Source organism: Myxocyprinus asiaticus, chromosome 17, assembly GCF_019703515.2.
Source record: "Myxocyprinus asiaticus isolate MX2 ecotype Aquarium Trade chromosome 17, UBuf_Myxa_2, whole genome shotgun sequence".
Lineage (NCBI taxonomy): Eukaryota > Metazoa > Chordata > Actinopteri > Cypriniformes > Catostomidae > Myxocyprinus > Myxocyprinus asiaticus.
Window position 1 is genome coordinate 47,782,160 of NC_059360.1, and position 25,332 is coordinate 47,807,491.

At 36.6% G+C, this 25,332-nt stretch overlaps 2 protein-coding genes across 2 annotated transcripts in view; one reads left to right on the plus strand and one right to left on the minus strand.

Moving 5' to 3' along the window:
- Positions 1-8,034: 8,034 nt before the first annotated feature.
- Positions 8,035-10,979, plus strand: LOC127455188 (uncharacterized). The gene has a single exon (XM_051722867.1). It carries the CDS (start codon positions 8,134-8,136, stop codon positions 9,631-9,633), a length of 1,500 nt encoding a protein of 499 aa, XP_051578827.1. The 5' UTR covers positions 8,035-8,133; the 3' UTR covers positions 9,634-10,979.
- A 9-nt stretch (positions 10,980-10,988) lies between these two features.
- LOC127455177 (serine/threonine-protein kinase PAK 4-like) overlaps positions 10,989-25,332 on the minus strand; it is a 43,150-nt gene continuing 28,806 nt past the window's right edge. Inside the window, exons 3-9 of the mRNA XM_051722837.1 lie at positions 21,403-22,068; positions 20,381-20,914; positions 20,097-20,230; positions 17,638-17,764; positions 17,306-17,431; positions 17,071-17,205; positions 10,989-13,832 (exon numbers count right to left, since the gene is read on the minus strand). Of these exons, the coding sequence (XP_051578797.1) occupies positions 13,665-13,832; positions 17,071-17,205; positions 17,306-17,431; positions 17,638-17,764; positions 20,097-20,230; positions 20,381-20,914; positions 21,403-22,068 (1,890 nt within the window). The 3' untranslated portion in view covers positions 10,989-13,664. The remainder of the gene's footprint in view (positions 13,833-17,070; positions 17,206-17,305; positions 17,432-17,637; positions 17,765-20,096; positions 20,231-20,380; positions 20,915-21,402; positions 22,069-25,332) is intronic.

Here is a 25,332-nt window from a genome sequence, read left to right on the forward strand (position 1 = left end):
GTGTACCTAATTTCATGGCTACATTTAACAGAAAAAAACTGTTGTTTAACATGCTTAAAAATTTTCTATATATATATATATATATATTAAACAAATAATTGTATTTTACCACTGCAGATTATAAAAGATTATTCAAAGGGATAATAACAGAGCTGTGTTTTGAATGTTTTAACCCTTTAAGCCTTTAAGCTTGGAAGGGCCCGCACAAAATAGTTATTGTTTAAAAGCTTTGAAGCTCGACTTTCCAATGCATGTAGGCATTATTACCAAAACTGAACAAGAGCTTTGAAATGTGTAGACAAATCAGAAGTGTTCCGTTTTGATCATATATATATATATATATATATATATATATATATATATATATATATATATATATATATATATATATATAGATATACACTATATTGCCAAAAGTATTCGCTCACCCATCCAAATAATTGAATTCAGGTTTTCCAATCACTTCCATGGCCACAGGTGTATAAAATGAAGCACCTAGGCATGCAGACTGCTTCTACAAACATTTGTGAAAGAATGGGCCGCTCTCAGGAGCTCAGTGAATTCCAGCGTGGTACTGTGATAGGATGCCACCTGTGCAACAAGTCCAGTCATGAAATTTCCTCGCTACTAAATATTCCACAGTCAACTGTCAGTGGTATTATAACAAAGTGGAAGCGATTGGGAATGACAGCAACTCAGCCACGAAGTGGTAGGCCACGTAAAATGACAGAGCGGGGTCAGCGGATGCTGAGGCGCATAGTGCGCAGAGGTCGCCAACTTTCTGCAGAGTCAATCGCTACAGACCTCCAAAGTTCATGTGGCCTTCAGATTAGCTCAAGAACAGTGCGTAGAGAGCTTCATGGAATGGGTTTCCATGGCCGAGCAGCTGCGTCCAAGCCATACATCACCAAGTGCAATGCAAAGCGTCGGATGCAGTGGTGTAAAGCATGCTGCCACTGGACTCTAGAGCAGTGGAGACGCGTTCTCTGGAGTGACGAGTCACGCTTCTCCATCTGACAATCTGATGGACGAGTCTGGGTTTGGCGGTTGCCAGGAGAACGGTACTTGTCTGACTGCATTGTGCCAACTGTGAAGTTTGGTGGAGGGGGGATTATGGTGTGGGGTTGTTTTTCAGGAGCTGGGCTTGGCCCCTTAGTTCCAGTGAAAGGAATTCTGAATGCTTCAGCATACCAAGAGATTTTGGACAATTCCATGCTCCCAACTTTGTGGGAACAGTTTGGGGATGGCCCCTTCCTGTTCCAACATGACTGCGCACCAGTGCACAAAGCAAGGTCCATAAAGACATGGATGAGCGAGTTTGGTGTGGAAGAACTTGACTGGCCTGCACAGAGTCCTGACCTCAACCCGATAGAGCACCTTTGGGATGAATTAGAGCGAAGACTGCGAGCCAGGCCTTCTCGTCCAACATCAGTGTCTGACCTCACAAATGCGCTTCTGGAAGAATGGTCAAAAATTCCCATAAACACACTCCTAAACCTTGTGGAAAGCCTTCCCAGAAGAGTTGAAGCTGTTATAGCTGCAAAGGGTGGGCCGACGTCATATTAAACCCTATGGATTAAGAATGGGATGTCACTTAAGTTCATATGCGTCTAAAGGCAGATGAGCGAATACTTTTGGCAATATAGTGTAGATATAGATATATATATATATATAAAATTATACTGTACATATTATTGTAATCAGTAAAAACATCAAACTGATAAAATAGCCATTTGTCAAATGTTGTTGGAAAGCTCTCAAAGAGTAGAATACAATCAGCCTATTTGTTTTAATCACACACATTGTCTTTGACAGTTATGTTGGTGTTGCTTATATGCCCCAGTTTCACTTATAACTTCAACAAATAAACGGAACATAAAATATCACATAACATTATTTAGAGGAGGTGAGTATCTATCAAGCGAACCCACACACAAGGTAATCAGATGCATAGATCATTAGATAATCCACATGAAGCACAATGTTACAGATGACCACCAGGAGATGGCGCTAAATACATGACACAGACTCAATGATGACTCAAATGACACAGAATGAAACTCATTCTGTGAAATCTCATTACTAACATCATGTCTGCATGCTATGCAAACCTTTAGTCATTGTTGTGTTTGCATGTGTAATTAGTTTTTATGTACAAATATTATGTTTTATTTGTTTGAAGAGGCTTTTGGACACTTGGAGATGTCTCAGATACAGTTGACATGATTAGGAACAAAACAAAAGCAGTTTTTCTGAGACACCTTATTTACACCCAGAGATATATAATTTTTTTCAGCAGTTTTTTAGGCTGAGAGTCTCAGAATGTATCATAATCTATATCATTACATTTAAAAAAAAGTTTTCTTTACAATGATACCAAACACTTGACCCCCCTTTTTTTTATCAAGTTATAAGCCTTTAATTTTGGGTATGCCACTGAAACAGGAAATCTTTTAAAACGCTTTCTGAGCCTAAAGTGTTAACAAAGTCATTTCTCCTTTAATGATGTTCAGAACATGTTTTGTCCATACGGACATGTGTTGACCTGCTGTGTTTTCTCACTTACTGTTACTACACAGCTTGCACTTGTCTCGTTCTCACAGTGTTTTATATTAAACAATTAAAATGTAATTAAAAATCCACAGTAGTGCGTGTTCATTTGGCAGTAGTAGCCGCTGTACTTGATGACCTTGTAAATATGCTTTTCATACTTAGGAATCAAACCATTGCTTGTTAAATAAATTATTTAAATAATAATAAATAATTTGTTCAGACTTGATGACTAAAGGTTCAGATTGCAAATTAAGCCATTCTTGTGAAGATTTATTGTACCAGGTTTTCCAGTGTGAACATTCTGCCAAACATCTCCTTTTGTGTTCTACAGAGGAAAGTCAAATGAGTTTGGAACAACATGAGGGTGAGTAAATGACGACAAGTTTTATTTTGGGGCAAACTATTTCTTTAAACAAATGTAGTGAAGTCTTCTTAGGTTGGATTGTCTTTTTTCAATGTGTTTCATCTGATTCTTCTCCCTATTTGGGAAATCAGTAATCCATTCTCAGAAACACACTGATCTAAATCCTCTTTGTATGTCAGAGGTTTCATCTCAAGAGCAACAGGTTCTTTTTCAAGGGATTTTAAAGTGCAGATTATTTTGATCGTAAATTAAATTACCCAACAGTGCTTCTGAGAAACAGAGCTCCATACTCACCACATGTGTCATTATAAAGATATAATCAACATACAAACAAGCAACAGGTTGTCCTGCTTATGGGAAATGCAATAACCTGCAGAAAGAAACGTACATCTGGTTTAGATTTATCAAAGTCACCTGAGATGCAGGTAATACAGGAGTGAACAAGGTTTGCCTGGATTTTCAGGTTGAGGGGGGGGGGGGTCATTTTCAGGTTCGGGGGGGGGGGGTCATCAGTTTTATCATCCATTTAGAATAGTGATCTGAGGTTTTGAGGTATCATTTATGTCATGACGAGTTACACGCTAAAAGGTTTACCGATATATCGGTTTTACCGATTAATCGGTGCCAATAGTTGCTTTTTGGAACTATAGGTTATCAGCAAAAATCTGTCGATAGTTGCCGGTAGTTTTTTCATCATTTAGTAATTTCAAAATAAGAGTCCCCAGTGTGTTTCAGGCTTGTTTAAACTTAAAAGTCCCATGTTATGTACCAAATCTGATTTTTTTCTGGTTATTATTGGGATTTTGGTTGAACAAAAAACTGCGTCTGGGATTTTATTCATTTTTGACTCTTTGTCTTTGCCCGCGATAATAAATAAAGAATCAGATTTTTTTTTTTTTTTACATTCTGTGGATCAGTTTGAAAAACTATCAGCAGATTAATCGGTTATCGGCCTTTCCCACCACCTTAGTTATCGGTATCGGCAAAATCCACTGTCGGTCGACCTCTATTACACGCTGAAGTTTAATATTCAGAATTTAAAAAGGTACAACTTTTATTCCCATAGAGACCATGCAATTTACAAACAGAATTTTAAATCGATACAATACAGGCGTGAAATGTGAGCTACAGCCTCCCATCCAACTTTTTATTTTAAGAACGGAAAAATCTGTGAGCAAATTTGATTGCTTATTTATTTATGCAGTTCAATATGACTGATGCATGTCCACAACTGGTAACACTTTATTTTAAGGGTCCACAATAATGCACTAGTTAAGCATGAATAACACAGTAATTAATAATTAACTGAATGTAAAGGCTATCTTAGCCATCATTTATAACATATTAAATGTCTTCTTTTGGTGAAGAAAGTAATGCAATTAATGCTCTTTTCAGATATCAATATAAATATCATATATCAAGTTTACTAAACAATATTAAGCCAGTAATTAAGGCTAATTAGTATTTACTTTTAAAAGCTTATAATAATAAATTAATAAAAACCGCCTGACCCCCTGTTCTAAAGTGAAAGTTTCATGTAGTTTAACATTTTATGTTTTGCACTTATTAGGTGGTATTTTAAGTTTATTGAACTATTACAAATAATTAGTATTGGTTTTACTAAATTGTTACTAAAGAACTGATTAAATCTTAAAGACAATTTGACTCCTTGTTCTGAAGTGAAACATTTACTAACACAAGGTGTTAATTTGTTTGATATTTATTAGGTAATTACAGTATTTGCAGTAGGGCTGTCAATTGATTAACATTTTTAATCAAATTAATTGCATGGTATGCCGATTAATTAATCACAATTAATCGCACACTGAAATATTTGCTGAGAAAGCCCCTCAAATAACAATAATTAAATATATAATGATTAAACAATTATAAATCATTATATTTAAATAATTATAATTAAAATATATTTATTATTAAAAAAATAATAATACAGATAAATAAAATGCATTACATTTAGGCACACGAGTGAAGCATTAAAAAAGACAATACAAAAAGTGTCTTTAGAATGCAATATATTTATTATTTGCATATTATTGAACATAAGCCAATCATTGGTCTACAGTTCACAGCAATTAATTTTGCAATTGAATTTGTCAATCATTCTGAGATTTATTATGAGGGCTTGTTTAAGGACGCGTCAATGTACACCTGCATCCGACGGATACTTTTGGAACATCTCGGTTGCATTGCGTAATATAAACGTACCGTATTTAGGTCGCTGTGTCAAGTTGAAACTGAGATCCCTGCGTTCCATCAAGCTGTGTTTGAATGCAATAACGTGTTCTCTTCTTTTGTTGTCTGCTCACTGTAAGTGTGGTTTGTTCTCTGTATAAGCTGCACATTGCCTGTACAGCGAGTTTCGCTTACTGCCCCCTGGAGAAAACAGGTGGTACTACAAGCTTGAATTGCTCAGATATAAGAATTATTCTTTATTAAGGTCTGGAGACATGATTAATTGCTTAAATTTTTTTACGTGTTATTTTTTATTTAATTAATTACACAGAATTAATGCATTAAATTGAGAACCCTAATTTGTAGTAAGCTTAATTTATCACAATTGAAATGTGCAAAACAAACTAATTACTTGAGTAGAATTAACTTTCACTTTAGAACAGGGGGTCACGTTGTTAATAATTTACTAGTAACAGCTTTGTAAAGCCAATACTAATTAGCCTATATTATTGGCTTTATATTGTTTCATTAACTTGACATACGGTCTCTGAAATTGAGCGTTTATTGCATTACTTTCTAAACAAAAATAAGACGTTTTATAAGTTGTAAATTATGGCTCACTGATTCTTGAGATAAGGGACAAAACATGTCTTACATACAAAAGTCATCTTTATTTTAAAAATCAATAAATTCATAACAATAAAAATACTGGAAAAGTTGGAAAGGAAATGTGTATACTCAGGGCATTTTTTACTTATTTTTAAAATAATTTCATTAGAATATTTTAAAATGCATGCTTTATACTTGGAAGCACATGTAACTTAACCTGTCCTCAGCAAGAGGTCACAATGTTAAACTGTTAAACAAAGTGTTTAAAAATGCAACAAATTCATAAATATAAATATCAAATGAAAGGTAGGGATCTGTAATATATCAAACAATACATTAAGAAAATGTCAAATGATATTTTCCATAAGAAAAAATGCCTACTAAAGTTGTGTCCTCACTTTGCGTCAACTCTTTTTTAAAATCCTGAATAAATCAGAAAATGTCCTGATCAGCTTTAACTCCGAGTACCCCTTTCCCACTTCCTGCTCATGGTGGATGCAACAGTAGGACACGTGGTCTGGTACGTTTGATATTTTTCATATTTTAAACAAACAATGTATAAGTCTCTGTAGTCATAGCTTCAACTTGTCAACTCCGTCATTATAATTAATATAATTTCTGTTAAAATTGTGGGATAAATTTTGGCATTTTAGTTTGGTTTATAGAGACAGCTTCAACTGAGGGGGAAAAATGGCTCTAGTGTACAACACATGGTTAATATGGAAAAATATAACATTTTGTCAACTCAGTCAGAACTTTCAGGATAGTATGAAAACAGAAAAAAACATATTGAATGTATTTTATCACTTAACTCCTTTACTGAACAATATTACTAGATAATTAAAGACTTTACACTTGTTGGAGGAATCAAATTAAAATAGCATGCTTTTTGGTGTGTCTGACGGAGTTGACACAAATGACAGTAACATGCAAGTTATGAAGTGAATAAATGTCAATAAAAAAAAAAAATTAAAAAAAAGTATTTATAAAAACCTGTTCCCTTACATCATTCGTTAGCTGCGACCTTTGTCTACAAATATATCAGTTTCAAATTAATTTAGTATTAAAAAATAAAAACTCTGATTTAAAAAAATTGTTGTCCCTTATCTCAAGAATCAGTGGGCTAAGATAGCCTTTACTCTACATTCAGTTAATTATTAATTACTGTCTTATTCATGCTTAACTAGTGCAATATTGTGGACCCTTAAAATAAAGTGTTACCCAATAACCTGTAATATACTTTCCTCATCTTGTTCCAAACCCGACGTTTTCTACCTTTCTGTGGTACACAACATTTTGCTGTTACGTTTAGGGCTTGGGTAAGGGGTTAGACCTTATAGTTTAGGTTTAGGTTTTGGGTTAAAAGTAAGAATGCTTGTTAAAAACCTTGATTTTTGTCTTTCTTTTGCGGTACAAAATATATTTTCCTATTAAAATCATGGTTAGGTGATTAGATTTAGGTTTGAGTTAGGGGTTTAACTTATAAAAATCGTAATAACATTGTTCGTCGGTTTGTTTTTCAAATTTTTCTAATTGGGTGTAAAAATCGTACATTTTTGTACGAGCCATCTCATACTATTATTACAACTTGTCATGAGACCGGGTTGGAAAGTCATACGGGTTTAGATAAAATCATGAGGTCGAGTAAATTATGACAATTTAAATTTCTGGGTGAAATATACCTTTAAAGGAAATTATTAAATTGTGTTGTGCAAGTAAATCTTGCATCTCTTTGTAAACTAGATTTGGACCAGATGTTGTTAATGAGAGCATTTGTTTCATTAAAGCAAAATGACTGTCTGATGTCAGTCTTAATTAAAACAATTAAAGCAGTAAATAAAATCTACACTAACAAACTTTCACTACGATTTCATAAAGCACGACTCGGGTGTTTAAACGGCCATATGTCTCCTTGACCTGTAAAACCTTTCTAAGCATTTACAGAGAGCTCTGTGTTTGAACCTATTCAGAAAATGTAGTTTCAGTTTTTTTTCTTCAGATAGATAGAAGGCCATTAATGCTGAGTATGAAAACGGTGTTGCTCGGGCAACGGAAAGTGACAATCCTTTTATATCTTTCAAAGAGAATAAAGGAGACCTGTGTTTTTACCACTGAGTAATTCTTTTCATCGAATTAGTGTCTCTCTCTTTTTCTCCTCCTGACTGAGAAAACAGGCAATTGTGAATTGACGGCACAGCAGCATCGCTGCTCTCAGATGGCTGTTTCCGTAGCAACACAGAGAAGGCGTGGAGACAGAGAGAGAGAGGTATAAAAACACAGACGAGACTCTTAGTTTCTTAGTCGACACTCAAACTCTTGAGCTGCCTGCCAATAACAACAACAACGACTACGGACTAATTCACTCATTTAAGTCCAAATTATCCAGTCTTTGACTTTTTAAGAAGATTTCGGTCATGATGCTGAGACCGAAGGATTTGTGTCAGGGCTCTGGCACAAAAACTTTCCTGGAGGCCATGCAGAGTGGCAAAGTTCACCTCGCTCGCTTCGTCCTGGACGCTTTGGATGGACGCATCATCAACTCGAAAGCCGAAAACGGTCGTACGCTTCTGATGTTTGCAGTGTGCCTTCAAGATAACGCAAACAGATCAAAGTTCACCCATTTGTTGTTGGAAAAAGGTGCAGATGTAAACATTCGGGATGACCATGGCCGCACAGCCTTGAGTCTCACTTGTGAACAAGGCCACTTGGATGCTGTAAAGCTCCTCGTGCAGTTCAACGCCGATCCTGAAATTACAGACACTTGGGGAAACAGTGCGCTCATGTACGCCGCCTGTGGAGGACACAGTCAAGTCCTTGAGTTCCTGGTTAGGGCGTTCAAGAAGCTCGGGCTGCGGTTAGAGCGCACCAACCACGCAGGCCATTCCGCCATGCAAGTAGCGGACTTCTTTGGACACAACCAGTGTGTTCAAGCCCTTAATGGTTGTGGAAAGAAGGCGGTAAGTCTGACCGACAGCTCTGAAGAACCCGCAGAAGATCTCAGGTGGCCCAATCGACTTCCCAAGCAAGTTCTAGAGCGCTTCTCCAAACAAATCCAGAGCAGAAATGAAGAACTTTTCCCAGCCTTGTTTCAGAGACAGCTACGCGTGGGAGATGGCAACAGCCTGCAAATTCGTTTCAGACGTCAACCGCCATCCCCTGATGGAGCGGATATGAACCACTGCCAAACTTTGAACAGATTGGAGGAGAGACGTCCAACTGAAGATGGACAGGATATCTTGTTTGCTTCAAAACAGATTCAAAACTCTGTTCTGAAAGAAGCTGGCACCACCAGAAGTTTGGATTTCAATCCAGAACGGCTCAAACACGAGAATGAAGATGCTCCTATCTGGGGAAAAGCCAAATCCCTTAATTTGGACCTCAGAACTGGCCGGAAACAGTCCTATCAAGGTGACGTTCATGAAATCAACAGATCTGCCAGTAAATTCAAAAGAGCGTCGCTTCAGGATGAGAAACCTCTTGTGGCAAAGTTCTACTGCCGTGACAACATGAAGATAAATGACGCTGTGAAATCAGAATACCTTGGAGGATTTGAGAAATCACAGATTGGTGAGATTAAGGGTAGAAAAGAGCGTGATAGTATTCCCAAAACTGGCAGACAGAACAAACTTCTCTTCAATCGAGAAGAACTTGAACCTGAGAGAATCAAACCTCATCCCACCGGACTTGCTGGATTTGGAACCAGGCTGCTGCGCAGATTCACAGCTCCAGAATTTATGAGGCACATCAGAGACTGTCCGACCGAGGCGGGCCAGACTTTGAAAGCCAAGATGTCCCGGTCAGAAACCTTTCCATTCTCACACACTCATCAGAGAGTGAACAGCCAGCCGAGTGTGGACAGCATCAGCGGGGTGAGATGCGAATTTGAGAGTAATTCTGCTTTATTTCACCCTTAAATGTGTGATAATGAACATATTTCTATTAAGATAACTTGAACTCTGTGGAAGCCTCATATATAAGCATTTAAATACGAATTTAGTGACTTTTAAGCGGCTTCTACATGGCTTGTATTGGGCGCCAAAGCTCCACTCAACGCCATTGTTAAATGCCACTTTGCCCTCCATGTGACTAGCATCACAGATAGAGAATTTGAGAGTAATTCTGCTTTATTTCACTTTGAAATATGTGATAATATATATATTTCTATTAAGATAACTTGGACTCTGTGGAAGCCTCGTATATAGGCATTTAAATACTAATTTTGTGACTTTTAAGTGGCTTCCACATAGCTTGCGTCGAAGCTCCAACGCTCCACTCAAACGCCGTTGTGTCCTCCATGTGACTAGCATTACATATTTGAGAGTAATTCTGAGTTATTTAACTCATAAATGTGCAATTATGAATAGATTATATTAAGATAACTATAACTCTGTGCTAGCCTCATATAGGCATTTAAATACGAATTTAAAGATGTTTATGACTCCACGTTAGCATCAAACACCGCTGTCCCCTCCAAGAAACAAGCATTGCTTCGAAATTATTAACATTATTCAACGTCTCTTCAAACATTTTGACAGTTTTTAAATAGTTCTTGTTGCTTTGTAATCTAAAAGACATCATTAGTGAGACAAAAACATGTGTGGAAAGACACTTTGGTGTAAAGTTGGACCAGACTTTGGCTACTGCTTATTAGTAAATAGTCCGGTAATCATTGGCTGATGCTTCATCCAAGTTTAATTTCAAAGTTGGAACTTACTGTTTGAACTTTGAGCATCGCATTACGATGCTTAAAGGAAACGTGATGCGGTGTCGAGGGCAACGCTGACGCTTCACTCCATAGACTCCAATGTTTTTGACAGCACTGATGCAAGTTATATGTACAGAAATAACGCCCAGGTGTTTAACATTTATAAATAGCCATGTACTTAATGACTGTAATAACTTTGGCTCTCTGCATCTCTCAAGGTCAATTATTGCCTCTGTAGACATTTTGCACCGTAAAAGAGTGTCTGTGTTCTGTTGGATGCATACATGCATCATACATAGCTTCATTACAGTGTATGCATGTTATATTTTTTATATGTTTTCTTGAAAGAAAAATTAGAACATTGAATAAAAAGTGAATTATATACACAGAAAATTGTGATTTGTATGGAGTAACAATACTGTTTTGTATATATCTATGCATATCTACTGTATAATGTAAATATGTTTATATTCAGTATCTTTGCTTTGTTTGATAGACAAATTTATTAATAAACTTAAAAATAAAATTAATAAAGCTTAAAGCATCTGTTTGTGAAAGGACCAATCTTGATTTCAAGTGAGTTTTTTTTATATGCAGGATTTATTCATTAAAAAAATTAATGTATATTTCTCTTTTCATGAACAACAAACATACAAACACAAGCACACAAAACATGTTGTGGCAAGAAGGTGAGATGAGTCGTGTGTTCTCAGCTGCTCTGATCATTTCAGTGTCATACACAGAGCTGTGCAAACTATAAGGGGCCGTTCACACAGAACGCATCCTTGCAAAACGGCTGCACAGCGCAACAGACGTTAATAGAAGGGAGCGGTCTCGAGAAACATTTTTGAAACTACTTTTAACTTGAAATGTTGTGGCTGTAAAGCTCAAATAGGACAAAAAAAAATTGTATAAAAGTAGTATTTGTGCACTATATTTCAAGTCAGTTTTAAAGCCACACGGTAGCCGAAGTTAGTATTCACTGCTCTCAAATCACAAAATCACAAACAGCCATAGTTAGGGATGCATACTGTGTGAACGGCCCTTAAAAACGGTCTCTCTCTCTCTCTCTCTCTTCTAAAGTTGTATTACAATATAAGAATTCTGGAAATGTCACAGTACAACAGGATGCAGAAATATCACAATGAACACTGAATCCAAAGTGTAAACACACCAATAAACAAAAAATAAATAAAACAATATTTTGATTTCATCTCTCATAATTAAATAACAATGCAATTTAATGCAAATACGGGGTTTTCCCCTGATATGATTATGTACATTATTTGTTCGCCTGACACTTTTACAGTAGCTGATTTAAAATCGGAGCAGTTTTTAGAAAGAATAACCTTTCAAGCTCAGGTGCAATATTTACACAGTTTACAAACCATTCACAGCACCCTTTTGAAAAGCAGGTGCTCATTCCATTAAAAAAGTCATTAAAATATGTACAATTGGTTACAATGGCTCATACAAACCTTTCACACCTGATAGAGCAGAAAACAAATGACATCAGTTTTGCCATTGTTTCTGAAAACTTTTCCTTTCCTTAAATTAAGATTCAAGCGAAGTGTGCCACGGTTCAGCCATGCAAGCCAGTCTTAAGCATTGATTTCCTGTGGTTAAAACAGTCTAAATATATGGTTACTGTGCCGTAAAATCTCTTTCAAGCCCACGCAGGATCTGCAGACTTTTTACATTTTCAGTGCTGGTACAGCAGGGAAATCAGCTAAATAGATTTTAAAAATGGCTTGGCAAGGGCACGTTTCCTCCGTATGTTGGCGTATTTTTCCAGTAAAATGCAAGTTGAACATCAATAATATCAGATGTCAACCTGTGCCCCATAGGCACCATATTTGATTCAAAAGTTGAGTCATGTGGACCAGGGGTTTTCAAACAGGGGCCAGAGACCCCCCATGGGGCCACATGGGGTCTGTGAAGAATTTCAGTGAAAACAAAATAAAGTGTAAAAAAAAATTATTAAAAATTATTGCCGTTTCATTCTGAAATCATGAGATTAATTATGATTATTTTGTTCCAATGACAGCCATCATTTTAAAAAGTTAAAAAAAAAAAAAATCTGTAATTTAAACATAATTTAAAATATTATGACTTTTTTTTTTTCATTAAGAAATAGGGGCTCGTAATTCACTATTATCTATAAAGTTGCTTCGAAACTACAGTATTTATTGTGAAAAGTATTATACAAATAAATTTAGAAGACAAAGAAAAACTTATTATACATATTGTCCATATAAAAGATTAATAATTAATTTGCTTTAATACAACCACAATATAAAAGACAGTTATTTAATTTTTAATGTCTTGATTATGTCACATTTAGTATTTTTCTCAAACTGGGGGTCCTTAGCATCAAAAAGTTTGAAAACCCCTGGTATGGACTACTTTTATGGACTACTTTTATCGTTTTTGGTGCTCAACAGCCCGTGCTCACAATGGAAAAGAAAGACCTATGTGAAGATTATTAAAAACATCTCCTTTTGTGTTGCACAGGAAAATAACAGCTTAGGGGTTGGGAATGACATAAAGAAAAGTAAACACTGACTGAATTTTCATTTTTGGGTGAACTATTCCTTTAAATGTGTAAATCTGCTTAAAGTTAATTTAGCAAATGTTTAGGAGTGCACTAGCATATGGATGACCTCAAAACTGACAAATATGAACTTAAAGCCACAATGGGGGTCATTTATGGGTCGTTAAGTATAGTAAAAATTTGTTAAACTTATTATTACTCAAAGCGGCATCAAATATGACAAAATAGTTAATAAATGAAAACACGAAGGGCTGGGCAATGTATAGAACTTGTAAATTACTATTATTCTCATTTTGCGTTAGTCTTACATTAGGTTCCATATGAGTCTGAGGCCACATCCACATTACTCAGTTTTCATTTCAACACGCATTGTTTTTTGCAATGTTTACACCTCATCCACACTTTCCTCCACCGAAAGCGCTCTTGCATACTTTGGAAAACATAAACGTTTGAAAACATTCCCATTTCAACCAAGAAGACCTCTTTGAGAAGAAAACGGTTGTCCGAGTTTATACAGTTCATTTCTCACCAAACAAACACCTAAATCCTGCTTCCTCTGGAGAAAAAAAGGTGCTGCTCGACAAAGCCACAGTCTTTTCGGCAGGGCATCTAACACTGTGTGGGGCCCTCAGGGGCCTCCGTGTGAACGAGCGGGCGCTGGCGAGCGGGCGCGAATGAAGGGAACTTCAGCAGCGAGACATGCGCTTGCGGTATTGCTCCACTAGGGGCACCAGGCACTGTGGCGAGCTGGCTTGCAGGAGGAACGGATGCTCCAGGAGGTCGGTGGCGCTGGCTCGCTCCAGTGGATCTCGCGTCAACATCCGGTCCAGGAAATCCTTCAGTACTGGTGACACCTGAAGAGAAACGGGATGTTATAGGGCTTCAAGACATTATTTATTTTTGTTTCGGTTATTGGTACTACAGTAAACACCTTGAACGTTTTTACTGGCTTTGACTGCCAGTTTTTGCACCACTGGTGACATTTACATTGTATTTAACAAGGTCATATAACTACATGCAAATAAATAGTAAAAATGATTCATATAAACAAAACAAAAACAAAAAAACACACAAAAAAAGTAATTAATATTTAAAATATTTAATCATACATTTTGAAATATTTTACTTTAGCAAACTTTAGTAAATATCAAAGAATTTAACAAATACACTTCTGCAGCATCTATGAAACTTGCTCCATAAACCCAATGTATTTTTTTTTGTCATAGTATTTTGAACATAATAACACTTAAATATTTGATGTGGAATTCTATTTTATTTTATAGGTTCCAACCTTGTAAATGTTTTGTGTTAAAATTATTAATAATTAATATTGCAGCATAACATAATGGTATTTTGGTGTAAAAAAAAAAAAAAAAAAAAGAAAAAGAATAATACAAATAAAAAAATTTAAAAAACGTAAATTCACGTGAATAATTTCAGTGGAAAAAAAAGTTACAAAAATGTCAGTTTCATTCTGAAATCACAAGATTAATCATGATTGTTTTGTTCTATTTAAAGCTATAATTTTAAACAGTAAAAAGAAAAAAAAATTCTCTGTAAAGTTGCTTTGAAAACATTTATTGTAAAAATAAATACATTTTAATTAAATGAAAATTAATAATATAAATATTTTCCATATAAAATTTTTATAATGAATTATGCTTTAATACAATCCAAATATAAAAGCCAATTATTTAATTCAGCAAACAACATGTCTTATATAATATCACATTTACTATACTACTATTTAAATGTAAAAAAATAAAATAAAAAAATCCGTTAAATTTACGGTAAAATACCGGCAGCCGTGGTTGGCAGAAATGTACCTTAAAAAAAATACGCCGACCATGTTTCAGGCATTACAGGATGTAATTTTGATGCCTGTATATTTTACGGTTCACTACCGTTTATATTATTAAATTATATAAACTTGATTTCCTAACCTTCTGGAACTATAAAAGTCTGCTTTTTACTTTAAAATGTATTGTTAATCACTGTAGTAACTACAAAAGTTCATCAAGAGTGCACAGTGTCACACACACAAACACAAAACACCATCAGGATAACACATGTGACACTAAAATAATGCAATAAACATTCACTGAACTACATTAAATATAATGCAGAACACACCAGTTTACATAAATTATATTAAAAATAAGAAGAAACATAACTATTCCCATAAAATATAATGAAATGTGATGCACGCAGGGACTTCTGGGAAATACTGATTATTCTTTTTTTTTTTTTTTTTTTTTTTACCATATATGTTAACCAATTCAAGTTTCTTTACTGTAGAATTTTTGCATTCTTTCAACATTAAAATTACAGACAGTTTTTACAGTGTATGGTTACTAATGTCAATTCCATATGGTTAAAATCTGGGTTAGTGTGTCTGGAAATGTTCATGTGAAAGTGTGTACCAGTGTACATGTGTGTGTGCATGCATGCGCTGCTGTTAATAGTGCCATGATAATTGCGCCAGGCGAATAGCGCTGACATTTGTGAATCTGGTGCTTTCTATGATTAGCCTTAGTTACACATAAAGGAGGAGTGTTTGTGTTAAAAAGAATGACAATAACCAGTGGATAAATTGTGGTATGAAACTCCATTTCAGAATTAAGGTGAATGACCTTCATGACAACATACCAGTAAGTTTGCATGTTAAAATTAAAAATAAGTTAAAACATAAATAAAAAATTAAAATTAATATAAATATCTACAATATACAGCTGAAAAAAAAAAAAAAAAATTCTCATGACCCTCTCCACTCTTGGATCACAGTTTAAATGAAAATAAACATTATAGTATTTCAAAAAGTATATATATTTGTGTATTATTTGTACATCCACTGTTTATATTATGCTTAAAACATATTTAGTCATGAGTAATTTATTATTAGTGAGAAAAAAAATTACATTTTAGTTGTGTCGCATAATATTGACTCAACCCTGTTACCTGAACACCTTCACCCCTATTAAATATTTGAAATATTCCATAAAAATCACATGCTCAACAGGAAGTGACATTGTCTTAATTTCATGAATGCCATGAGATTACAAAAGATTTTATTCTTTTTTCTGTATTTTCTGCGATATTTTTATCTTTACGGATGAGGCACTGGCTCAACACTGTTTACCTAAATTATAGATGAAAGTAATTTATTAATCACAAATAAATACATTTTATGTGAATCTGTCAAATGTCCTCAATGTATACATGGCATTAGCATAGACACTAGCTAGCCATATTTTGTGTGTTTGCTAATTATATGCTAAAAACTCAACCCTGTTACTCAGTCAAGAGTATAAAAAAATAAATAAAAAAACTTGATAAAGATTTCTAGTTTGGGCCCAAGAAGATGGAGAGTCAGAGAAAGTCAGAGAACACAAACTCAGTAAATTGAGTGAATAGAGACCAAGTCTTACTTTACGTTCAACCCTGTTATTACATCGTTTTATCACAAAATGAAAAATGAATAACTCCTGGTTTTCAGTCAAATTTGGTCTAATTTTTGAGAAAAAAAAAAAACTGTATGGAATTGGGCTTGTGGGCGCCGTTGGAAAAACTGGCTTTGTTATTACAAATTTGGAAAAAAAATTACATTATTTTTTGACACTAAATATCACACCTGGAGTCGTGAGTTTGAATTCAGGGCGTGCTGAGTGACTCCAGCCAGGTCTCCTAAGCAACCAAATTGGCCCGGTTGCTAGGGAGGGTAGAGTCACATGGGGTAACCTCCTCGTGGTCGCGATTAGTGGTTCTCGCTCTCAATGGGGCGTGTGGTAAGTTGTGCGTGGATCGCGGAGAGTAGCATGAGCCTCCACATGCTGTGAGTCTCCGTGGCGTCATGCACAACAAGTCACGTGATAAGATGCACGGATTGACGGTCTCAGATGTGGAGGCAACTGAGACTTGTCCTCCACCACCCGGATTGAGGTGAGGCCACCAAAGGACCTACTAATTAGTGGGAATTGGGCATTTTTTAAGAGGCGAAAGGCCTAAATGGCACCGCTGCTTTTCTTTCTGTTTGTTATCGGCATCTGTCTTTATTTCACTGTATTTCATGGAGATTTTTGGCTCGTGTCTTACCTGATGAACATTGCGTACAGTTGGCGCTGGCTCATCTCTCAGTCTCTTCATCGCAGCTACGGGAGTTTCACTGAAATATGGAGGTTCTCCGTCTACCATCTCCACCACCATGATTCCCAAAGACCAAATATCCACCTGGAGAGTTCAGACAACACAACTGTAAACTTTAGTCTCTGGGGTAACTCTATATGCCTGACAATAACATTAACATCTAATCGATGTTGTCTGTTATTACCTCAGTGCCGTAAGGTGACTTTGAGATGACCTCTGGAGCCATCCAGTATGGAGTGCCCACTAAAGACTTCCTCTTTGGAATATCTTTACTGATCTGGGCACAAAATCCAAAGTCTGACAGCTTGATCTACATCAGAAACACGAGAACAGAGTAAGACATTGCACTATTATGATTTGTGTTGCGTACTGTAAAATGCTTTTCACAGCTAAGATTGCACAGCATTAAAAGGAGTAAATGTATTTGCATTAGTCTTGAAAATTGATAGGGAAAAACATAAGGAAAAAAGTAGCTGAAAAAATCGATTTGAGAAACAGTGAGACAGCTGGACTCACTCTGCCGTCCAGTGAGAGCAGGATAGAGTCACTCTTGATGTCTCGGTGTATGACACCTTGTGAGTGGAGATATGCAAGCGCCTGCAGCACGGCTTCACACACTGTAGCAATCTGCTCCTCGCTCAACCTGAATATATGATGACAAAAAATTAAAGACATGCCGAGAAACACTTTATGAAAGTTGAGCTCTTGTGATTCGGAGGGGTCATTGACATATAAGGTTGTCCGAGGTGATAAAAATAAGAAATCTTTAAAAAAAAAAAAATAAATAAATAAATAAATAAAATATATATATATATATATATATATATATATATATATTTATTTATTTAATTAAAATGTAAATAAAATTGTATTTAATTCATATAAAAAAATGTAAAGTATTTTTTACGTTTTTTTTACAAATATCATGAATTTTTGAGTCAATAATAAAGATGTTTTTTTAGGGTTACTCCATATGACCAGAACAAAATATGTAAAATGTATTAAAATATCAGATTTTTTTTTTTTTTATATTAATATTTTAAAACAAAATTTCCTGCTTATTTTTAAACAAATATTAAAAAATGAAACCATGGTTTTACTACAGTAATATTGTAGTAGTAACCATGGTTGTGTGGTAACTATGGTTTAAATAAATCCCATGGTTAAACCATAGTTACTGTAGTGAAACCATGGTTATTTCTGTAAGTATAAACAAAACAGAAATCTAATAATTTTCTGATTAGGCTCAAAAAAATAATGACTTGAATTATGACTAAAAATAATATTTTAAATACCCATATTTTCACAAGAAATCGCAAAAAAATCAGTTTAATAGAAGTATCGGTATTGGTATCAGTTTCGATGATATTGGACTTTATTGGTACTGGATCGAAAATAAAATAAGTGGTATCGCCCATCCCTACCGCCGTACACATTCAGCTCTCGACTTGTTCTAGTAACCATTTTTTCAAGTTTTTAATGAGACTTTTCTGTTTCCGGGCGGTTACACCACATGATGTTTTTTAATTAAAGCCCCAGAAACAAATATCAAAATAACTCTGAACACTAAAACTTCCGGACAAATAAAATCTAAAATAAAATGTGTCACGTCATTGACACTTGGGCCATCAAGCAACCACTGACAACACCCTAGCAACCACTAACAACAGCCTGGCAACCATCTAGAACACCCTTACATCTTGGCACAGGGAAGAACCAATTAAATTTTTTTAAATGTAAAAAATCTTCCTTTTGTTTGTAAGTGCCTATAATCTCTCTTACACAAGAATATACAAAGTGCAAAAACTTCTTAAAGACTTAAAGACATCTGAGAATGTGGAAGAAACAGACGCAGACCCAGGCACAAGTACCTTTTAATATATTCATGTCATATCATTCCCTGTAAATCCCAAATCAGTTGGAAAAATTATTCCTGAAGGCAACCGGATAAATTCAGCCAAACTCCAAACATTCTGCTGAACTGAACTAATCTTGCCCTATTCTGACTTGTCTTTTGCCCTCTGGCAATCTGTGTTCAATCAATCCTGTTGGCAAACATGCTGTACTCAATGCAGCTTAGGTCAGATCTTGTGCTTCTCTCTGATGCCGGTTCCAGTTTGCACTTTGAGGCCTGAGGGACGTGACATACAGAGAGAGTGTTTTTGTGTGTTTGTGTGGATCGTGTTACAACTATATCAAACACAAAGAGAGCTGCATTAACCAAACTAAGTTAATCACTAATCAGATTCTCCCTTCATGTCACCACAATATTTTCTAATCTGATTGTATAATCAAATGAAAGCTTTCACCATAGGATAAAGAGTGTGCAGCTGACTTATACTGGCACACACAACCAAAGCACACCACAGTTCAATGAGTTAACTGCCCTCTTGTGGTGTGAATAAAATACTACAACAACACAACATGTTAAAAGACACTTTAATGCCACCCAAAGCACTTTACAGAACACTATTTACAAGCCGAGACCCTTGGGAGCAACCTGAGGGTGTGCATTTATAATGTTGACAATACTGTGATCACAGGAAAATCCCAGTACACGAGTCACCTCAAATATTCAGTACATGCACGTCACCTTGAAGTAATGTTTTGGGATCAAAACGGGCTCTGCGACGTTGCTGATTACCACTGAAAATAATCTCAACTCATCCTTTAGTTGTTAAGAATGACAAAAAATGTGTTTACAGTCATGCATTTACAATGGAAGTCCATGGGGCAAGTGTACCTGAGTGTTTAAAAGCACTCTAACCCTAACCCCTAAGTTTGTATTTTTGTAAAAACACTCAATTAATTCCTCTGTTCAAAAATGTGTTATTTGAGCTGTATAATTTGTTAGGGTTAGGGTTAGGGCCAAACCCTTTTGAACGCTACTGAGAACCCTCTAGGAATACACAAAATTGCATTCCTAGATAAATGATGCGCTTGTCCCCACTAGTGTAAATGGTATTATTTTATACCTGGTTTCGGACACAATGTTGGTTAAAGCTCCTCCCTGAAGATATTCCATGATTACCCAGAGTTCCTCCTCCACAAGAGCACTCTTGAACATCTCCACCACATTCCTATGCTGATAGTCTCTCATGATTACTACCTGTGAACAAACCAGAATGTTTTTTATTCACAATATTGAACTGAGGGCTCTGTTAAATCTTTTGCGCTGTAAAAGAGTAAGCAACATTTATTGACTATGTTAACATGCATGTATGTAGACAATTTATTTTGAAATTCTCTAATGTTTCACCTCATTGAAGAGAAGTTCTCGCCGCTGCTGTCTCCTCAAATCCATCATCTTGACCGCCACCACCCGTCCGCTGTGTTTCTCGCGGGCGATGCACACCACACCTGTGGAACCTTCTCCGATCTTCACAAAGTTCTCCAGGTACGACCGCGGGTCTCCTTTATCCACCACCATCAGCAGAGCTGCCTTGAACTGCTCATGGGTCACTTTGGGTGGGTCGGGCGGGGGTCGTGGCGAGGGGTGCTGGGGGGGTCTGAACGCAGGGGAACAGGTTCCCGGGGGGCTGTTGGCCAGTGAACCGGTGGGTGAGGGTCTGGGTTGAGATGGGCTGTCCTGTCTGGGGTACAGTCCTGGGTTTGGGCAGCCAGAGTGTCTCATAAAGGGGTCAGGGCCGGTGGGTCGATAACTGATGTTGGGTGAAAGTCCAGTAGTGTAGCTAGAAGAAGCATGGACAGTTTTGTGTGGCCTGGTGCCGCTCACGAGCGGACTGCTGGTACCGCTGTGCACATAGCCTGGCTGGTGCCTTAAAGTGTCTGCCTATATCATTGAAAAACAAGAAAATAACAACATGTTACTGTTTTTCCACGGTCAGTGATCTGCAGTCTGTGTTCTTCTAAAGTATCCTTGTGCGACCCCACGTCCACATGCGTGGATGTTGTATTTTGGCTTTGCAATACGCAACACATAATTTAATTTAATTTAAGCCAACTCATTTAATGAGTAAAACAGACCTACACAACAGTAAATACTGTATATAGATTATAAGAACATAGCAAACACTCTTCTTCAATTACTCGTGCTAGTAGTTAAATTGATCCCTGTAACGAGTTTGCAACTGTCTATCATTGCATGTTGAGCAGATGTCAAATGGGACCAAGGTAAATTCCAGCGCCTCACTTGTGCTGCTAAATTTATAAGATTCACCGATTCATTTACTGACAATTTCTAATGTGGTCAATTTTGGTTTCATCAATTTATGGTAGATTATCAAGTGAGACAGTAACAAATAACACATGTTTGTTTACCTTAAGGTCATATGAGGAGTACGGTCTCCCAGGACTGTTTTGCGGGTGTACCAGTAGTCGGTTTGCAGTCCTCATATCAGTAGTGAGACCCCCGCTATCCCCATGAGGTGGTTGCATGGGCATCATGGGACTGTAGAAACAGGTAATGGGTTTCTGGTTGTGTGCGAACACAATGGGAAACTCTCTCCTCATCATGAATCTCTCTGTTGGACTCCCAACATCTCCACCCATATATATAGTTCTGGGGGGCTCTGGGACTGGGATGGGGGGTGGAGGAGGTGCGGATAGGACCGGAGGAGGTGGAGGCCCCCCCAAAGAGCTCATGCTGACTTCATAGGTTGACTTTGCTCTAGGCAGCACGCCATTGGGCTGCAGCGTGATGCTTTTCTTTAGACCCATGTATGGCGTACCGGTTTCGCTGTGGATGTTCCGTGATTTGTCGCCCCAGTGAGCATCCAGTTCATCCTGAGATGGCTCCAGTCCTTCATACTGGTAGGTGTCGCCCTCGCTCACCTCCCCGAGGCGGCCGAGCGACTGCGCTCTCTTGCGCGCCGACGGGCTGCTCTTGCGCAGAGAGTTGGAGCTGGTGACCGACAGACGGTTCATGTCTGACAGCATGGCTGAGATGTAGTCTCCGTGGCCAATCATACTCCCTCGCACGATGGTCTACGGAGGACAAGAGTGAGATTTTGATTAATGTGAACTGAAATCCGCTACTATTTAAAGAGCGTGTGATTTCACCAGGGTATGGATGAACTCAAAATCACACTTTCCTCTAAGGAGGCTATTTTTGGCTCATTTGTGTTTAGGAAATGTTGAATGACTGCTCAAATCTATCAAAGCTTGCAAATCAAAACTAAAGCAAAGTAAAACATCTAAACAAATTGTTAATTATTGGTGATGCTCTTTGCAATAATGGGGTCATTCTGAGGAAACTGTGCCATTTGTGTTCCATTTGAGTCCCCATGAATTACTTTGGTGTAGTGTGATGATCAGGCACGGTTATAGGACAAGCGGATATTCTGAGCTTATAGTCCAGACCTCTGTGGATACATACCCTTCGAATATTGGAATATAAATATAAATTCAAATCTCCCATTTATGTCAAAAATACTAGAAAAGGTAGTGTCATCCCAACTATGTTCATTTCTACAAAGAAATTGTATATATTAACAATTTCAGTCAGGATTTAGGCCCCATCACAGTACAGAGACTGCACTTATCAAAATTACAAATGACTTGCTCTTATCATCTGATTGCGGCTGCATTTCTCTTCTAGTGCTTTTAGATCTTAGTGCTGCCTTTGACACGATAGATCATAACATTCTCTTGAATAGGCTGGAGAATTATGTTGGCATTAGTGGACTTGCATTAGCATGGTTTAGGTCCTATTTAGCAGACCGCTACCACTTTGTATGTGTAAATTTGGAATTGTCAAATCAAAAGATAAGTATGGAATGCCACAGGGATCAGTTTTAGGGCCTCTGCTTTTCTCCTTATATACAGTATGCTTCCCCTGGGATATATTATCAGGAATCGTGGAATAAGTTTCCACTGTTATGCCGACGATACCCAACTTTATATTTCTTCTAAATCCGACGAAATTTCATAATCCTCCAAATTAGCAGTGTATCAATGAAATCAAAGATAGGATGGCCAGAAATTTCCTTCTACTCAATTCCGATAAAACAGAGGTACTAATTATTGGATCAAAAACCTCTTAAAAATAAGCCACAAAAATATAATTTGACTCTCAATGGATGTACTGTTATGTCGTCTTCTTCTGCAAAGAACTTAGGCGTTATATTTGATACCAATCTGTCCTTAAATCAAATTTCCAATGTTTATATAACAGCATTCTTCCACCTGAGAAATATTGCTAAATTATAACACATGCTCTCTGTTGCTGATGCTGAAAAACTTAATGCATTCATGACCTCAAGACTAGATTATTGTAATGCATTACTGGGAGAATGTACTGCAAGATCAATAAATAAACCTCAATTGGTTCAAAATGCAGCTGACAGAGTGCTGACTAGAACCAAGAAATATAATCATATTAGCCCCATTTTATCTTCGTTGCATTGGCTACCTGTTAAATATCTATTAACTACAAAGTTTTGAATGGTCTAGCTCCACAATACTTAAGTGACCTTCTGACTCACTATATTCCATCACGTTCATTATGATCACAAAATTCTGGCTTGTTAATAGTTCCTAGAAAATCCACAAAAGGAGGTAGATCTCCTAAACTATGGAATAGTCTCTCTAACACTGTTTGGGACGCAGACACACTCACTCAGTTTAAGTCTAGACTAAGGACTCATCTATTTAGCCAGGCATACACCTAATTATCCATCAACTCACAATTTGGCTGCTTTAGTTAGGCCTGCCAGAACCAGAAACATTTCTCATAATCTATAGCTCTGCAAAAAATTCTATTTGTTTCCCTGTCTCAACCTGATTCATATCCCAAGGTTACCAGAGCCGGCCAGATCCAGCTCTGTTACTGCTTGGTATTGGACTCCACTGCTATGTATCGCTGAGTAATGATGACAAACTACAGCCGGTACTGGCCAGACATCACTTCAGTCTTTTACTATGGACTTCAGAGGATGAACTGATGCCAACTCCAACTGTAAGACATCGGATACTTCATATACCACAGCCTGAACCTTGGACTTAGGATGGACCCCACCGAACCTCACCGAAATGACCTGCCGGTTGAACTGTGATGCACCTCATTGATCTCTGCCTGCATTACCTTTGTCTATTGATGGACTACACTCTTGAAATGGAATACATAGACTTTCAATTAATTGCCAACAAAAGCCTTCATCAGCCAACTAACAATGGGCAATGCATCTATGTGAACTTCTGCAGTTAATCCAGGATGGACTTCAAAAACATTAGTCATAAATCTTACAGTTCATAAAAAATCTTTGTTTAAACACTCAACCTTAATACTTAGTTTACGAATCTTAAACCATGACTTGCACTGCACATAAATAACTAATATTGTCATTATATTCATGTTGTTTAGTCAGAGGGGAACTGGCCCCCACAATGACCCTGGTTTCTCCCAAGGTTATTTTTCTCCATTAATCAACATCTAATGGAGTTTGGTGTTCCTTGGCACAGTCGCCTTCAGCTTGCTCACTGGGGTTCTAAATACAATTATTATTTAATTATTTAATTATTTATTTTTATGCACAATTTACGATCATATTTAATCAAACTACACAATGATGACTCTAAGACTTTATAAGTATTATGGTTTCATTTTCTGTTAAAGCTGCTTTGAAACGATGTGTGCAGTGAAAAGCGCTATACAAATAAAAATGACTTGAATTGAAATGACTTTATGCATTTTTAAGATATGAGCAATCCAAAAAAACAATTGGGCTACCCTGTATATCTAAATATTTGGTACTTATGGTATCTAGATGGACTGTGATTGACAGTCGGTTTTTTTGGTTTAACCGATATTGAAAGAATGGTATCATTACATACTGTATATATAGCACTTATTATTAAAATATTTGTATATTTTAGTATCATCTTGATATTGCAGCACTGGTATTTTTTACATCCCTGCAAAAAACATCTGGGGCTTAAGCCCCAATAGTCCAACCCTAGCACCGCCCATTGTGATGATATTTGTTAGTAAAGGCCATTAATCTTAAATCCTGTAACATTCAACCCTAAAATATTTTGAATGTTACATAGCTGACACAAAACATGTTTTGGTTTACCAGAATTACCACAGGAATTTACCACTATCGTACTATTTACTATTTAGTTATCTGTTTAAAAAAAGTACATACATTCCAAACTTATTGTGACAAGGTTGAAACCACTGTAACCACATATTTTGGATTGGAGGAAATAGTTTAAGAATTGTCCATTAAAAAAAAATTTAAAAAAATA

Bases quoted from the DNA above. Each gene is read 5' to 3' on its own strand.
- LOC127455188 (XM_051722867.1), top strand. From the start codon at position 8,134: ATGATGCTGAGACCGAAGGATTTGTGTCAGGGCTCTGGCACAAAAACT.